Source organism: Phoca vitulina, unplaced genomic scaffold, assembly GCF_004348235.1.
Source record: "Phoca vitulina isolate PV1807 unplaced genomic scaffold, GSC_HSeal_1.0 scaffold2, whole genome shotgun sequence".
Lineage (NCBI taxonomy): Eukaryota > Metazoa > Chordata > Mammalia > Carnivora > Phocidae > Phoca > Phoca vitulina.
The window spans coordinates 18455832-18474798 of record NW_022589705.1 but is presented as its reverse complement, the minus strand read 5'-3'; the positions used below and the strand labels follow the sequence as shown (position 1 = coordinate 18474798).

General features: G+C 38.7%; 1 protein-coding gene across 1 annotated transcript in view; it reads left to right on the top strand.

Moving 5' to 3' along the window:
- The window catches only part of MFSD14A (major facilitator superfamily domain containing 14A), a 45661-nt gene continuing 26694 nt past the window's right edge, over positions 1 to 18967 (top strand). The window contains exons 1-2 of the mRNA XM_032422767.1: positions 1 to 213; positions 14366 to 14461. Coding sequence (XP_032278658.1) covers positions 130 to 213; positions 14366 to 14461 — 180 coding nt within the window. The 5' untranslated portion in view covers positions 1 to 129. The remainder of the gene's footprint in view (positions 214 to 14365; positions 14462 to 18967) is intronic.

The window sequence follows — 18967 nt, the reverse complement described above, 5'->3', positions numbered from 1 at the left end:
CCGGGCCCTCAAGATGGCGGCGGGCGCCCCGAGCGGCTCGGGCCGGCAGTAGTGGCGGGACGGCACTCGCCGCTGGGGCCGGCCGCCCCGGGAGTGGCTGCAGTAGCGCCAGGAATCGAGGATGGTAAAATGACCCAGGGGAAGAAGAAGAAACGGGCCGCGAACCGCAGTATCATGCTGGCCAAGAAGATCATCATTAAGGACGGAGGCACGGTGAGCTGGGGGACCGCGCCGGGGAGCGTCCCTCGGGGCCCCCCCATCCGATCTCTGCCCCCAACGCCGCCGCCACCGGCCGCCCTGAGTGCCCCCGCCCTCCCCCCACCCCGTCTGTGGTGCCGGTGTCTCAGCCTCCTGAGCCCTCTTGTTTCTGCTCCAGGGCTTTGCTCCCTCGTCCCGGCCCGCGGCCTCCGGGGCCCGTCCTCTTGGGGAAGCCGCTTGCCTCTCCCGCACCTGCCGCTCTCTCCTCCGGCGGCCCCTGGAGGCTCTGCGGCCTCGATCCCCACGTGCGCCTCCGCGGAGGGCTGGAAATGACGCCCGGCTCTTCGCCGGCCGGCCCCTCGCGTCGCCCGGGCGGTGCTGGTCCCGCCGCGCCCCTCGCCTCGCAGCCTCGCCTTCGCCGCCGGGCCCCGCGCCGCCGCCGCGGCCCTTTCGAAGGTGCTGGGAGCAATCCCGGGCCTCCCATATGCCGCTGACCGGGTGGCATCTGGCGCGGCGACCCCGCTGGGGCCCCTTAGTGCCTTCGCTTTCTTCCACCTCGTTCTGGGTCAGTGCTCTTTGCTCCTTCCAGTGCGGTAAACACTGTCAGAAGGTGGGCTTTCCTCTTCACTTCCCGAAGTCAGAAGCGGTGACGGAGGACACCAGGGGCCTAGACTTAAATCTGCTGGTTTCCAAAGAACAGTAACCACCCTGTTGTTTTAAACTCACCTTGTTTATTTTAAAATAAAAGATGCTAAATAGAATTATCATGGCCTGAGGATTAGAAGACACTTTGAAAGGAAGACAGAGGGCAAGAAAAAATTGTGCTTTTTAGAAACAGTTGTCATCACAATAAACTTTATGCAGTGTGCTGTAGTTAACCAGCAGGGGACGTAGGATTTTTAATTGAAAATTTAACTCGTCTGTACTTTTTTATGCTGAAATTTCTCCGTTGCTACACTCTCCAGTCTTTGTTGCATTCTTTGATATCACGTTCTGAAATAGAATGCAGAGGTAAAATATGTGTTTCACTTTGCTGAGAAGTGTGCAGAAATGATTCCTCTTATCCCATATTTATATTTATTCCAGCATATATATATATATATATATATAGTTGGAGCCCGGATCAACTGCTAGCATAGTGCTAAATATGTACAGTAATTAGGCCACCACTGAGGATTTGCCGAATCCATTTGAAAAAAGTGACAGCTTTTTTTTTTTTTTTTTTGACATTTCAGAGTAGGGACCCAATCCATATGCTAAAATTTAGAAAGCTTGGGACATATGCAGCAATTTCAGAATATACTTTTAGCTAACTGTAAAATTAATTAGATGTCATAGCTTTGACATGTGAGAAAAGAAACTTCAGGTCTTTAGATCTTTTTGTTGTACTTGATTAATTAGGACATTATCTTGATTAACTCAGTTATGAATAGTCAGGCCCTTTTGATGAAGTTGGTTAGAACTATGTGGGGACAGAAATAGCATGAAAGAATACCGGTTGTCTTTGTTAACCATAGGACTTGATATTTTAAATTCTATATAAAATCTATAAAATAGAAGCAAAAAAGGATTGTATTTTATAAAAGCAAGTGATTTTTAAGATCAGTATTCTTTGCAAAAGATTAAGAGTGGAGTTCTAATCAAGAAACACACCTTCCTTTTTCTTGAGGTAAAGTTCAGTTTTGTTACCTCTTTGGAGTTTCGTTTGATTCACTTTACAGTTGATGCTTTCATTCCAAATCCTGTGAGATTTGGAAGAGGTTTTTTTTTTTAATCTTATTTGTTAAAGTTTTAGTGAATTCATAGCTTGTTTTTGGAAGCAAAATACATTTTTTACAGCCTAAGTTTTTAAGAGGGCACATAGAATAAATGAAAGCTTTTCTTGAGAACTATGGGCATGTGGGTATTATTATTTATCATCTTTATACACTTATGTTGCACTTTACATTCTAAAAGCAATGGACACCTCTTTAGAAACTTCGTGTATGCATCTTTGAATCTTATAGGGCCTAATATGAATTCAAAGTGATAAAAACACATTTAAAGTTCTTTAAAAAAAGTGTGTGCTAGCACATTCCTAAATTTTTTTGTTGTAATTGTGTTTATTCCTATATTGATTTTATACACACATACACGGGATATTTATATTTCTAGAAGTGTCAGCATAATTTTTTACAGTGTTTGTATTTTAACCTACTCTAGCTGTAAATGAAAAAGTATATTATAGTTGTAGAAATTTTAAAATGGCACTTGCTTTTCTGCCTCTCTACTTGTAATTGGTCAGACTACCCTTATAAACATTTTTTAAGAAAGGGAATAAAATTGCCATTTGGTATTGTTGTGTATGTGTGTGTGTAAGTTCCATTGGTGGGTGGATTCATTCAGTCAGGTGTCTGAGGCTATATCGTCATATTTCACATCTCTGAACAGTATTTTGGGTCCTTGGCCAATGATACTGACCCGATCCCCTTCTGTTTTCTTCCTGGTGTTCAACAATGTTAGTAAAATTATTTTGCTTCATCTTTCTGCTAATGACATCTTTGTAAGCCTCATTAGTCAATTTTCATATTTACAACCAAAACTAATAATGAGTTGTTAATGACTTGTCAAAAACTTAGAACAGATTTGTTACTGTTTTTGACAGTTGAAGAAGTGAAGCCTTCTAAATGAACCAGATTAATCACAAATTACTAAATGTTTTTCTTTTCTTGAAATTGTGTTTGAATATGCTGTGAAGCCAAGGTGAGGCTAATAAGTTGCCCATTTGATTCGTACACGGTTAAGGGAAATTACATGAAGGTGTATGATTCTGTATCAGTTTTTAACTTGGGTCTGTACAACCTGAGGAATTTTCTTTGACTATCCATTTTTTGAAAGAGATTCCTGAAAGAGTCCATACCTCCCCAAAGTTTAAGAATAGTTGTTCTATTTGGGGGGAAAAAATGCATAACTAAAGAAGAGTTCCACAGATTAATTTCAGTAGGTATGTATTTAATCATTTACTGTATACCATTTTACTGATGAAAGTAATTGTAACATTATTGGTGAATTTTTTTGAAGCATCCATATGTGGAAATACAGTTTTTGGTTACAAATTTTAATGAGTGTGGCATTTTGATGTATCTCATTCAGTGCAGACCATTTAAGACGGTTGAATTAAAAATGCATTCTAACATTTTAGAATACTTCCAGTTTTGTTGTTAAATTCTAACAACAAAAGATTGTTTATAAACATTCCTGTTAGAGGCTAAGAGCTAAAGGGTAACATAGATGAGGTATTTATTTGTATTGTCAAAAACAGAACTTTTAAATGATTTTTTGAAGTTTGCTTATTTTTTTTAAATGATCTTTATTGTTTTGTTAGTACAGTTGTGGGACTGCATCTCCAACAAAGTGAAAAATATGCAGTTTTTTCACAAATAAATTGGTAAAATGACTTTAAAGATCTGATAGAAAGCACAGCATGTGTGAATTGCTTTGTTGGAAGTACCTGAAAAAAAGTAAAATTGGTATTTGCAAAATGAAATATACCCAGAGAAGCAGAGCACCAGATTTTTGTTCCTTGTATCTCTGAGTTTAAGTACATAAATAGGAGTCAGCAACCATTTCAAGTCTGGACCCAAGCTCTGATCCTTTGCATCCTTCACCTACAAAGATGGCTGAGGCAGTTACAGGATAACTCCTAGTCCCCAGAGAGCTGCTAAACAGATAGTTAGCCCCTAGCTGTTAGCATATAAACCATGAGGAGGGCCACAGTGCCTTCAAAAAGCCACTGTTCTTTGAAGTCACTAGCCCATGCCTAGAAACATCAGGATGTATATTACTATCTTTGGTAAACTTGTGTCAGACAGTACCACGAATGACTTACCTCCTTACCTCCATGGTATGGTTCAACATTTGCTTTAGTTATATGCTTGGGGATAAATTAGTAAGCAGGTTTTTTTTGTTTTTTTGTTTTTTAAAGATTTTATTTATTTATTTGACAGAGAGAGAGATAGCGAGAGCAGGAACACAAGCAGGGGGAGTCGGAGAGGGAGAAGCAGGCTTTCTGCCGAGCAGGGAGCTCGATGTGGGACTCAATCCCAGGACCCTGGGATCATGACCTGAGCCGAAGGCAGACGCTTAATGGACTGAGCCACCCAGGTGCCCAGCAGTTTTTTTTTTTTTTAAAGATTTTATTTATCTATTTGACGGAGAGAGACACAGCGCGAGAGAGGAAACACAAGCAGGGGGAGTGGGAGGGGGAGAAGCAGGCCTCCCACTGAGCAGGGAGCCCAATGTGGGACTCGATCCCAGGACCCTGGGATCATGACCTGAGCCGAAGGCAGATGCTTAATGGACTGAGGCACCCAGGCGCCCCAGTAAGCAGTTTTTTAAATTATATATCCAGTTCATCCTAATACAGTTTGAAGACCTGCTTCCCAATAATCATAGCATCTGCAGAAATTCACTAATAGTTGAACTGTAACCCATTTACAGCTACCAAAGTTTGAAGTTTAAGTAAAGAAGAATAGCTTTTTCCAGGTAATATTCTGACAGGTATTTATGAATTAAGTTTTTCTATTATTTAAAAGCTCAAGTTGTTTTTTAGCATTATTTTGACTTAGAAGTGTCAGAGTAACATTTGACAATTGCAGCCAGGGTATATCAAGATCCCTGAAATGGTTTTGTCTCTGAGGGCCAGATGTAGTAGCTTATTCTAAATAATGGGTCTACTTTATCAATAATGTATAGAAACAATTATGAATTCTACCACATGAAATACTTTCCCTTCTTAGGGAGTCTTTTTATAAAATAAGGGGTGGTAGGTAATATTTCATTTAGCTATATAAATTGACTAATTAAAGATCATATCAAGTTTAGTCTCCATCCTAGATGTTGATGACAGTTTGATGTTTGTGTTGATGGTGGTTTTTTATTTTTGATTTTATTTTACAGTGTTAGTGAGTTCAGTTTGTAGTCATTTGAACCATGTAACCCATTAAAGATGTTCATGGGGATAAGCACTTAATGTAATGATGGCTTAACTTGATTTAATGGTTACATCTTTTCCTCCTAAGAATGGAGGGGGATGTGATATCATGTTGCTTAATCTTTTCAAAATCTACCACAAAGTGGGGATCCTGGCCGGCTCATTTGGTGGAGCGTGCAATTCTTGATCTTCAGGTTGTAAGTTTGAGCCCCACGTTGGGTGTAGAGATTACTTAAAAATAAATCTTAAAAAAAAAAAAATTTACCACAAGGTAATACAATCTTAAGCTCTAGTTTTGTTTTTTAAGAGTAAAACTTGATCTCATCATATTTTTGTTGAATATGTTTAAAAAGTGTGTTTAATTTCTATTTAGGACCAATCTAACCAATATGTCTTCACTTCTGTGATTATACAGATATTAAATATCTGTCTTTAAAATTGATCCGTAGCATATAAGTAAAATCTAAAGTCTCACTGCAAATTAAGTCAAAATGGCTTAATTAGTATAATAGTGTTACAACATGTTTATGGTGAGTCATACTTCCAGGAAATTGAGGATTGGTTTTGTTTTCTTTTTGCTCTACAAAGGTAATATATCTTGCTTTGCTTGATTAAAGTCAGAGAAAATAAGGAAAGCACCACTTGACTTTGTGGGAAACATGATACCAGATACTAGCAGTAAAGTTTTACATTTCCTTTAGTTATGCCATAATGTGTCAGGATCCCATGAAAGCAGCTTTGTAGTTACACTTTTTTTTTTAATGTTCTTCTATGAAAAACTACAATTCTTAGATGCCTGTAACTAAACATCTTTGTCTTTTTTGTGTGTGTAAGACTTTTACATTATCTTATTTTAGATTAGTTGTGTATTGTTCAGAGAAAATTCAGTGTTTCTTTCTAAAGCTATATTTTACCCTCATTTTTGATTGATAACTTGTCAGTATTAAATTCTAAGTTCAAAATTATTCTCCCTTATACCTTATTTTAGTTCTTACCATGTTTTTTTCCCCAACTTTTATTTTGAGAATGTTCAAAACTACAGAAAAGTTGCAAAAATAGCATAATGAGTATTCATTTCCCTATCCCATAGATTCACAATCACAAATTAACATTTTGCCACATTTGTTTTTCCTTTCTCTCTATATATTCATATTTTTTTCTGAACTATTAGAGAGTTAGTTGTAGACATCAAGACACTTTACCCCTAAAACACTGAGAATGTATCACCTAAGATAAAGGATATTCTCCCACATAACCACAATATTATCACCACATTCAGAAAATTTAACATTAATACAATACTATTAGATAATATATTGGCTATAGTCACATTTCTCTAATTGTCCCAATAACCTCCCTTAGAGTTGCCTTTTTTTTCTTTTCTTTTTTTTTTTTTTTAAGATTTTATTTATTTTTCAACAGAGAGAGAGAGACAGCGAGAGAGGGAACACAAGCAGGGGGAGTGGGAGAGGGAGAAGCAGGCTTCCTGCTGAGCAGGGAGCCCAATGTGGGACTCGATCCCAGGAGCCTGGGATCATGACCTGAGCTGAAGGCGGACGCTTAATGACTGAGCCAACCAGGTGCCCGAGTTGCCTTTTTTTTGGATACAGAATTTAATCATTACATTAGTTGCCATGCCTCTTTAGTCTAGAATAACTTTTTTGTGTTTTTTATGATATGACAATTTTTCATAGTCTAGGCCTGTTGTTTTGAAGAATGAGCCTCAGTATAGCTTATTCTCATTGTTTACTCACATGATAAATTCTATTTAATAAATGGGACTATAGGGGCGCCTGGGTGGCTCAGTTGGTTAAGCGACTGCCTTTAGCTCAGGTCATGATCCTGGAGTCCCAGGATCGAGTCCCGCATCAGGCTCCCTGCTCAGCAGGGAGTCTGCTTCTCCCTCTGATCCTCCTCCCTCTCATGCTCTCTGTCTCTCATTCTTTTTTTCTCAAATAAATAAATAAAATCTTAAAAAATAAATAAATAAATGGGATTATAATGCCCAGTTATAGGTAGAATTACTTCTGACTCCTGGCCAACAATCTACATAAGCCCCTGGTTCACACTGATAAGTATACAACATAAGTTATTAAAGTCAACATCCTGCATAATAACTGCTGGATTCATAAACCCATATTGATTAGGCAATCGTAGACTCAAAATTTGGGAGCTAGACAAGGATTTAGGTAAGAAATTAATAGTTCACCTCTTACTGCTGAGAGAGGTAAAGTGACTAACTTAATTTCCCTAGCAGCTTAGTGACTGCATGATTAGGGCTATCAGTCAATCCATGGTCACGTAATACCCTTTCTATACCAGGCATTGTGCTATACACTGGATACCAAAATGGGAAAAACTGGATCCCTACACTTAAAAGAGTAACAGTCTGTGGCAGCGTATTCAGTGTAACCTAACCACGGCAACCAGCGTAACTCCAGACTTGGGCCCTGGAGTTGCCTGGATAGATTCCATTCTCTCTCTTAATTGATGCATTAGACTGTAAAATGGAGATGATAATGTCCAACTGGAAAAGTTGTTAGGAAGAGGAAATAAGATTTTGAATGTAAACCATTATAAGTTTTCAGTAATACTCTTTCATTACGATTTTAATCTAGTGTATATGTACCCTAAATCTATGTGATAGATGATATAGTAGCCAACAGTGGGATATTAAATCATAGAGGAGGGTATTAATAGGTGATGTTGCAAGTTTAATTAATAAATATACTGTCCCTTTAACAGTGTTTAAATACAGTAAAAATACCTATAGGGATAGAAGGGACTTAAAGAGTAATTCATTTACATTCTACAAACATTCATTAAGCACCTTTGTGCTATGCATGTACCAGATGCTCCATATCAAGGAATAATAGAGCATTGGGCCTGTCTCAGAGAGCATGAGCTTGAAAAAAGTAAATTTAGGCTAAATAAAATGAAACAAGTACTTTACATAGCGAAATAAAAATTTGTGGAAGTTATCTTGTTTTATAGGCTAGAAGAATAAGTAAGTAGATTTTAAAAGACTTGGCCAAAAACCTGGATGATGAAACCATATTCTCTTACCAATGGAAAATATGATTTGGAAAATGGGAATTAGATTGGAGGGTGGAGGTAGGGTTAAAGGAAATTGTCCCTGACTTCTGAGGTTGAAGTTAGAGGTGACTGCCATGAAACCATATCTCTATAAGAGAGAAATTACTCAGCTGAATGGAGGACTTTTGGTATAGTAATTATTATGGTTGTAGGTGGCATATCTTGGCATTTGGAGTTGGGTATGTGGTAGTTTATGTTCAGATTTATCTTCAGAATTTTCCACTTTGTACCTCTTTGAATTCTCTTGAGCATCTTCAGATATCATCTGTTGATATAATCTCATTATGATCTGAATACTCTTGATGCTGTAAATTACTCACTGGTCAAATAGCTGCACCTACCTGTCTATGAACCTTCCCCTGGTCTTTCTGCCCAGGCCACGACCCTGGTATTCTTTCCCTAATTGTCCTGGGATTTTGCTTGTGGATAGGTATTCCATTAAAACCACTAGCCCTTGTGTCAAAAGTCCTACCTAGAAGTATTTGTAATTTTAAATCAGTAAAATATTTTTTTAATTTGTCAATTTTATTAAGATCTTTTTTTTTTAAAGATTTTATTTATTTGACAGAGAGAGGCACAGCGAGAGAGGGAACACAAGCAGGGAGAGTGGGAGAGGGAGAAGCAGGCCTCCCGCAGAGCAGGGAGCCTGATGCGGGGCTCAATCCCAGGACCCCGGGATCACGACCCGAGCCGAAGGCAGAAGCCCAACAACTGAGCCACCCAGGCGCCCCAATTTTATTAAGATCTTGTATTACCTTTTTCTTAACCCCCCCCCAAGGAATCTCCACTCCCAGCATGGAGCCCAGTGCAGGGCTTGAACTCAAGACCTGAGCTGAGATCGAGTCAGTCACTTAACTGACTGAGCCACCCAGGCGCCCCCAAGATCTTGTATTACTTTTGGCATTTATTCAAAACAAAAGAGATGAATATAGATATAATACAGTTCTCAAAATTACTAGTACTTTAGGATAAGCAAATATCCCTATCTCTTCCGCCCCCCCCATCCCTTGCTTTAAAAATGTGTATATAGGGGCGCCTGGATGGCTCAGTCAGTTGAGCATCCAACTCTTGGTTTCGGGCTCAGGTTATGATCTCATGGGTTGTGGGATGGAGCCCCCAAGTCAGGCTTCCCTTGGGGCACCCTGCTCAGTGGGGAGTCTGCCTGGGGATTCTCTCTCTGCTCCTCCCTCCACGTGCGTGTGTATGTGCTGTGCGCGTGCACTTGCTCATAAATCTTAAAATACACACACAGACACACACACACACTTTTTCCTCCCAATTCTGGGAAATAATGAGAGAATAGCTCAGAAGGGACAGTATATCTAACTATCTATCTTTTTCCATTCTAGTTTTTACAGTTTTTCTCTTAAGCAAAACATGTTCCTCATGTTTAAAGTATAAGCATGCTTATTAGAAAAGATTTAGAAAATTCAGAACAACATAATAATTTTATGTCCCTTAAAATTGCTACCTAATTAACATTGAGGTGAGTTTTTATTTTGTTTTTCATAGTTGAAATTATTCTACACATACAATTTTATATCCTGCTTTTATTTTTTTAAACTTAACGTTGCCATGAGCATTTTCACATACCATTAAAGATCATCCATAAACAATTTTTGGCTGCATATTGTCTGACTTAAAGGTTGAACATTTAGATTTCCATATTTCCTACTATAAATGATGCTGCTGTGAGTATCTTAATGGTAGAGCTTTTTCTGAATGCTCAGTTATTTCTATAGGATAGAATGTTATTAGCTATTTTTTTTTTTTTTTTTAGAGAGCAAGAGTGAGCCCAAGCAGGGGTAGCGGCAGGCAGAGAGAGAAGCAGGCTCTCCACTGAGCAGAGAGCCCGATGCGGGGCTCGATCCCAGGATCCTGGGATCATGACCTGAGACGAAGGCAGATGCTTAACCAACTGAGACACCCAGACATCCCTGTTATTAGCTATTTTTAAAATTATTTTTATCTGTTATATTTTTATGGTGTCTTAGCGCTTTCGTATTTTTTTTTTTTTTAAGATTTTATTTATTTTTTGACAGAGAGACAGCGAGAGAGGGAACACAAGCAGGGGGAGTGGGAGAGGGAGGAGCAGGCTTCCCGCCAAGCAGGGAGCCCGATGCGGGGCTCGATCCCAGGACCCCGAGATCATGACCTGAGCCAAAGGCAGACGCTCAACTGACTGAGCCACCTAGGTGCCCCATTTTGTATTGGTTTTTATGAATGCTTTATCTAGATATTGATCTTCATTTCTTCCATGTCTTCCTCAGTTTGTTGTCTTCAAATTCAGTTGTACATGTTTTTCTCAAACTAGTATGCCTAAAATGAATTAATCTTGGGGCGCCTAGGTGGCTCAGTCGTTAAGCGTCTGCCATCCGCTCAGGTCATGATCCCAGGGTCCTGGCATAGAGCCCCACATTGGGCTCCCTGCTCATTGGGAAGCCTGCTTCTCCCTTTCCCACTCCCCCTGCTTGTGTGCGCGCTCTCTCTCTCTCTCTCTCTGTTAGATAAAATCTTGAGAAAATGAATTTTTTGTTCTTTCCCCTTTCCTCACAATCTGGCTGACTAAACCACAGAAATCTTATCTTTTCATCTTTGATCTTCCTTTATTGTCCTCTGCTACATCTAGTCATTCACAGAGTCCTTTTGATTCAACCTCTTAAGTGTTTTTTGTATCCATTCACTTTCTCCATCCCTACTATCTTATTCCAGTTACTATTACCTCTTCCCTGTTATTTCTTCAATAGCCTGCCTTCTGGTCTTCCTCCCTCCCTTTCAAACTCTTTGCCACCCTGCAGTGAAAGTTACTGTTCCAAAAAGACAGTCCTATAATGTGATGTTAACTCTCTGGCTTGAAATGTTTCAGTTTCCCTGCTGCCTGCAAGTTAGAGGTCTGCATGTGACTTAAGAGGCCTTTTGCAAATCACCTTTTCAGTTTCACCTCTCCTCCTCGCAGCCTCTTTTACTGCTCTCCTCCTTAGACATCAGGTACAAAAGAAGCTGTGATGTTTCCTTTCTTCTGGACTTTGCATATGCTGTTCCCTTTACCTCAGACACTTGTGGCCATCATTATCCTCCACTGACATCCTACCCCCCAAACACATATACACACCTGACAGTCCCAACATCTTTCCCACTTGACTTCCAGGTCTCAGATAATACTGCCTAACTTCCTAAGAAGCCTTCCCTGACATTCTCCTCAACTGTTTGAGTGCTCTTCCCTGAAACAGCCACTTTTAACATCATTTCCTTCCAGTTTTTTTTGCTCTGTGTTTATGTTTATACACATTCTTACATAATTATCATCTTTTTATCAGCATTTTCCAAATAGTTTTACAAGGAACTCAAATGGCCACGAGATACTATCTGTTATATGAAAGAAGGATTCCATCAAGTTTGGAATACAGTGCATACTGTATCTTCTTGGAAATTCATAATGTAAATTAGCATGTTAAAGGTCCTGAGAAGTTCTAGGCATTTTTCACTGAGTGCTGAGTATATTAGTGGTAAACAAAACCAGTTTGGACCTTACTGAATCCTAGGGCTGTGTTTTGTTTTGTTTTTTTTAAAAGATTTTATTTATTTATTTGACAGAGAGACACAGCGAGAGAGGGAACACAAGCAGGGGGAGTGGGAGAGGGAGAAGCAGGCTTCCCGCTGAGCAGGGAGCCTGATGCGGGGCTCCATCCCAGGACCCTGGGATCATGACCTGAGCCTAAGGCAGATGCTTAACGACTGAGCCACCCAGGCGCCCCTAGAGCTGTGTTTTGACCTTATTTTAAATTAACTGTACTTGCTTTGTTTGGTACTGGATATCACCCCTTCCTTAAAACTGATCCTTTGTCATCTGTAACACTGTATTCTCTTAAGTGTCCTGATATTTCTCTGATTTGTTCCTTCTTTGTTTTCTTCATGGTTTGTTTTCCTCTGCCCATTAAATGTTGGTGTTTCTTAGAGTTCGGTCTTAGCCCACTTCTTTCCCTTTTCCTCTTCTCCCTATAATCTCACCCACTCTGGTGGTTTCAGACATCATCATGCTGACTCATTGTTTTAGTCAGTCCTCAAAAGACAATAGAAATGTTTCAAGTACAAGGGGCAGTGTCTTAGATAGGACCTGAAGTAAATCTGAGCCTCTTGGGGGAAAAAGAGCTGCAATGTTCCCAGCTTCCACTAGTAGACAACCAAGCTAAAAACTCAGAAGTCATTCTTCACTCTCCCTCCCAGATTTATCAAGTGCTGCTACTTTCATATTCTCTGTACTTATATCCATTCCTTCCCCTCCGGTGTCCTTGCCACTCCCCTGTTTCATGCCCTCATCATCTCTTGTTGGAACTGATTGAAATAGCCTTCTTTTACATGCAGTTCATTCCTCGGTTTCCAACTTCAGGAAATCATCATGGTGTACCGAAAAATGCAGGTCCGATCACACCATTCTCTTGCTTGAAACCCTTCAGTGGTTCATTGTGTCTCTAGAGTAATGATGAGAAACTCCTTAACAAAGCTTAGAGGCTACCTCTTCTGCCTTCCTTTCTTTACTCCATGATTATTACTTTATTCTCCATAAGCCTTCAACTGTCATGGTGCTTCTCTGTTTCATTACGGTTTTCTCTGGTGAGATTGTCCACACTACCTGCTTTTCTTGCAGTACTCTTTCCTTGCTTCCTTACTTGTATGTATCTCTTTTATTGCATTTGCACTTAAGCAGATGATGTATAATGAGGTTTTTTCCTCTCTGGACTGTGAATTCCTTGAGATCAGGGGGTATGTTTTAATGGTGTTTGTAATCCCGCACCTCTGGTACATAGTAGGTGCTCTGTAAATGTTTGTTGAATGAATGAGATCTTCAACAAATTCATTCCCAGCCATGGTCCTTCATCTCTTGTGTGCCCCACCTCTGTTGTCTCAAATTCCTAAACTGCAAGTTTTACCAAAGGGGTTTTCAAATACCTAAATTCTGAAGGTTAGGAGAGTTATCTGTTTTTTAAAATAATGATGATACATTATGACAGTATTAAAATGATGTGGCATCATTTTTAGTGTAGAGAAATCCAAACCCTTAATAGTTTCCACATAAGACTGTTGAATATACTTTACAACTTATGTATGACTTTGTAATATATATTGATTAAACTTGTCTTTTTATTGTAGAAACCTGTTAGTGGAGACTGAGTTAATGTTATAGGTCATTTGCTTTGCCATCAATTTAATATTGCCCTTAGAATATGAAATTCAACAACTGAAGTAATTCTTTTTTTTTTTACTAAATGATAACATTTTATTTTATTTTATTTTAAATTTATTATGTTATGTTAGTCACCATACATTACATCATTAGTTTTTGACGTAGTGTTCCATGATTCATTGTTTGACAACTGAAGTAATTCTTAAGACACCGCTAGCAGCAGTATAAACTTCATTTTGTATTTTTCTTTCTTCTGTATGTCAAATCCCAGGTCTCTAATGTGCTGCTCTGGGGACTGTTCTGCTTTCAAGCCATGTTATTCTTGCTACCTGCTTCATTTATGTTTTGGGGTTAGTGCAGTAGCCTTCTGTTAACTTTCCTCAGTTTTGCTCCCTTATCATCCGTCTGCTACACCTTTGCCAGAATGATCTTTCTTAAAACTTTTATCTGATCACGTGAGTCTTCCTTAACATCCTTTGGCGGCTCCCCATTGCCTTCAGAATGAACTGTAGACTCCTGAGCACGGAAGTTAGTCCCTGCTCGCCTCTAGCTGCTCCCGCTGTGCGGCCCATGTGCCAGGTGTACTGAACTATAGGAGTCCTGTCCGGCCTCCTGCCCCCCAGGCTTGCAGCCTTTGTATAGGCTGCGGCCTTGACCTCTCTTGTCGTGTGCTGCCCCCCGCCTCCTTTTCATCTGCCTCCAGGAAGTCTGATAGTCCCACCCCTGCCTGGGACTCTGTGTGTTACCATTGCACACTGTGCTTACGTGATGTATTTACCTTGAGGACAGGGACAGCAAGTGTTCAGACGCTTCACATAGTGCCAGTGCATGTATGATCTCAATAAATATCGACTGTTGCCATAATTGTTAGTAATTCTGGAATGCACTGTTAACTTTTTGCAAATCTGTTTTTATAGCCTCAAGGAATAGGTTCTCCTAGTGTCTACCATGCGGTGATCGTCATCTTTTTGGAGTTTTTTGCTTGGGGATTATTGACAGCACCCACCTTGGTGGTAAGTCATCTTTTAACTTATTATGGACTTAAATCTCTTTTTGTTCAGTTTTGAGGGGGAAAAGGTGTCCCTTTTCCCTTTCCGTGGTTAATTCTTACACCAGTATTGTCAACTCTTCAATACTACATTTAGCTGGCTTAGTTGCTTTTCCGACCTTAACTTCGCCCTTACTTTGTGGGAAGGGCTTGACTGGATGGTTCTTCTGGTGAATACTGCCCATGGGGAAGCAGGGGCTCAGTCCCCACTCTGGATAGGGTAGATGGGATTCTTAAACTGACAGGCTTAGGAAAGATGTTATCTATGACCTGAATCACTCAGCATTATTATTTTGAGATTCATTCATGCAGCTGCATTTTCCAAATGCAAGTTTCTCTTAGGTTAGGCTGAGGCTCTAGAGGTAACCATTTAAAAAATGATTCTTTTCACAGCCCTAAGCTGATTTTGCCCAAATATCTGCAGGTTTGGAGCCTTAGAAAAGACATCCCTGCTAGTCCAAACAATTCAGGTGATAGCTAGTTTTCTCTTCTTGTTTTTTTTATTTCAACCTTTTCTTTATCTTTCCTTTTTTTTATTATTTTTTTATTATGTTGTGTTAATCACCATACATTACATCATTAGTTTTTGATGTAGTGTTCCATGATTCACTGTTTGTGTATAACACCCAGTGCTCCATGCAGTACGTGCCCTCTTTAATACCCATCACCAGGCTAACCCATCCCCCCACCCCCCTCCCCTCTAGAACCCTCAGTTTGTTTCTCAGAGTCCATAGTCTCTCATGGTTCGTCTTCCCCTCCGATTCCCCCCCCCTTCATTTCTCCCTTCCTACTATCTTCTTCTTTTTTTTTTTTTAACATATAATGTATTATTTGTTTCAGAGGTATAGGTCTGTGATTCAACAGTCTTATACAATTCACAGCACTCACCATAGCACATACCCTCCCCAGTGTCTATCACCCAGCCACCCCATTAGTTTTCTCCTTTTGATGTAGATCAGGGGAATGAAATAAAGGGAGGAGTAGTTATGGCAGAAGTCTAGTAATACCTTGAAAAGCGTAATTAGGATAAATGTACAGCTTACCAAATCTAGTAGAATTTTAGAGCAATATGCTTCCTTATATTTTTAAGATTGCTCATTGTTATACAGAAAAGATTTTTACAAAAAAGATTGTTTATAAATTGGATGATCATATAAGTAGATTTATGTTCTAAGAAAGAAAGAAAATTTACGTTCCATGTATCTCCATATTATATGGCTACGTAATCATTACTGGATCTACATAAAATATGAATGTTTAATAGTTGTTTTGAATGTATAGGGTATATTCATGAGTACTGTTAAAACACAATTCAGAAGAACAGAAAATCTCAAATAAACAGTTTCTTCTATAAATAAATCATGCATTGAAAGTTAGAATAGTTCCCTGAATAGTAGCAGTTCCCTGACATGTAATTGTAAGAATGCTGATTTGAGTATGTTTTCATTGAGATCCTTTACTTTTTAAGAAGGATTTACTTGGGGGTGCCTGGGTAGCTCAGTCGGTTAGGCATCTGCCTTCAGCTCAGGTCTCGATCTCAGGGTCCTGGGATCGAGTCCCACATCAGGCTCCCTGCTTAGCAGGGAGCCTGCTTCTTCCTTTCCCGCTCCCCCTGCTTGTGCTCTCTCTGTCTGTCAAATAAATAAATAAAATCATTAAAAAAAAAAAGAAGGATTTACTTGTAATAGGTCATCAATTGTACATTAATAGATTTTCAAAATAATTGAAATGTGGACTTTTAAAATATCTGATTTTTTTTAATTTAATAATTTCTGATGGGAGTCCAAAAATTAATTACACATTTCATGCCTTCATGATCCATATTGTACTCTGATTTGGAACTTCATCAGGTGATGCAATTTCATTATGACATTTGTAACTTCATTATATTGTAATAACCTGATGTCATGGGTTACTGAGGTGCTATGATAACTGTGTGGTCTCACACTTTTATATTCGCTTCCCTGATGGTCCAGTGTGCTTTTTTTTATAGTCTACTACCAGTTTAATATATAAATCTGTCAGGTGGATCATCAGTTCTGTGGTTTAAAGTACTTGAGTTTTGTGATAGTAAACAGTTCATTTATATTTATATTATGCTGGGTTCAGGCACAGTCCTAAGCACTTGAAATGCATTATCACTTTTAATCATCAGAGTCCACTTATGGGTGAGGTATTAGCCTGATAATACAGATGAGAAAATTAAGGTTTAGAAAAATTAAGCAACTTACTTGCAACTACTGTGATAGTAAACTGCAGAGTTGGTATTTGAAACTAGGCTTGCTTTGTTCCAGTGCTCAGCCTAGGGGAATGCTGGGAGTAAGTGGTTCATACCCGTGACTCAGGTAGTTAAGGTTATTGGCAGTCCAAACGGTAGCTAAGTAGAGAGATTAAAATGTTTTGGGTAAATTGTTTGCAACCCATCAAAAAAGCTTTTAGTGATGTTTCCATAATTTGTCAGCAGGATTTAAAGTGTGTATAGCAATTTTTAAAATTTGCTTCTGTTTTATATTCTTTAGATATGTCAGGTTTTTGTCTAACTTTGTTATTTTTTTTTCCTGCTTGGATAAAAGGAGACTGTCTTCTTTAAGAACGGGAAAGAATCCAGTTATGTAGACATAAAGGCTTGTTTTTTAGTTTATTTATTGTAGCTCACTTTGTGCTTAGTATATTTTTAATTGTTTTGTTAGTTAAAAAGTGGGTAATGCTTTTGATTTGTCTTTTTTACTTTTTAAAATGCTGAGTTCTGATCAGGAAAATGAAAGGTGCTAATTTGGAAGGACTTAATGAATTTTTTTTCGCCAGCATGATTATATTTTTTGTAATAGTTATCTATAACATTGCCAATTATTTGATTTATAGCAAGACTTTCTTTCCCATGGTTGTTAAAACAGTTATTCTTAATTCCCATATTTGTCCTTAATTCCCATATTTGTCCTTATATCTGAATTTTTTTTTTTAAGATTTAATTTATTTATTAGAGAGAGAGCATGCATGAGCAGGAGAGGGGCAGAGGGAGAAGCCGACTCCCCGCTGAGCAGGGAGCCAGATGTGAGGCTCGATCGCAGGACCCAGGGATCATGACTTGAGCTGAAGGCAGACGCTTAACGACTGAGCCACCCAGGCACCCCTATATCTGAATTTTTAAATCGCAAAATGAGTTGTGGTTACTAGGGAGAGTTGTCTGTAATATTATCATAGTCCTTTATCTTTTCCCAATTTTACTTCATTAATATTTTTAAAGTCAAGCATTTGACTTTAACAGAAAAAAACATTTACATATTAATGAATATTAAGCTCAGAATTTTATTTTTCTAGTTCTTTTCTTATCTATAATGTGTACATGTTTTTAAATAATTGCAGTTTTTGTGTTCTACATTTTTCTCTTACGTGATGGGGAGATCCTTATGGGGATGGGGTGGGACAGACCTAGGCAAAACAAGGATTGAGCTGTAGTGATTAGATTGTATCTGAATGCTGAGATGTGTTATATTCCAGGTTCTTTCAGGTACTTTGGCCTGCAGGCATTGGAATAGCAAGAATCTTTGAAATATCACTAAAGAAAATTATGTGTGGAAGCACATGTATATATAATTCTTCTCTCTCTATGTAATATATATTGCTTTTTAAAAAATTAGAGATGCAATGTATGCTTGTAAAACATAAAGCGGTATAGAAATGTGTTAGGACACCAGAGTTCCCCTGCAATCCCACCTACCCCTCCAGTCAAGTGTCAGCAGTTTGATAAGAGATCTTGGCTTCAGGGTAAACGTTACCTTCCCCATTAGGACAAATTACCAACTAGTGATGAACATTTTCAGCAGTTAAAATGTGCTATTCGTCAGTGATTTTTTTTCTTACTAGAAGTGAATATTAGCTATACTTGGGGAGTTTTTTTCAAAATATCTGGGCCTTATAACCTATCCTGTTGAAGTCAGAATTTTCAAGGGTGAGGCTCAGACATGTGTATTTTTTAGAAGTGATTCTCATATATCTAGTATATATTACTAATAAGAACCAATATATTAATTCAGTGTGGGTTTAAAAAGGTTTTGCTCACTTTGAGGCTTTTTGCTTACAAATTTTTATTGTTGACTTTGCGGTAGTCTTCTTTGCTTTGGACTCCTATACGCCCTTACCGCCCACCCCCATGTTGGTGTTGGGGAGTGGGGGAGGGGGCTTTCGAGGTACAAGATGGCACCAAGTCATAGCACTTCACCCTCTTTCTAAAAGTTAGTTAACTTTAAACATTTTATTTTTGTTTTATGTGCTTTGAAATGGATTATAACCTAGAGAGTCACAGCTCTTTTTTTTTTTTTTTTTTGAGATTTTATTTATTCTTTAGTTGTGGTTAGTTTTTGCAACCCAGTGTATATTACGTCTTTGAAATCCTTACAGCACATTTCAGTTTGGACTAGTCACATCTTTTTTTTTTTTTTTTTAAGATTTTATTTATTTATTTGACGTAGGG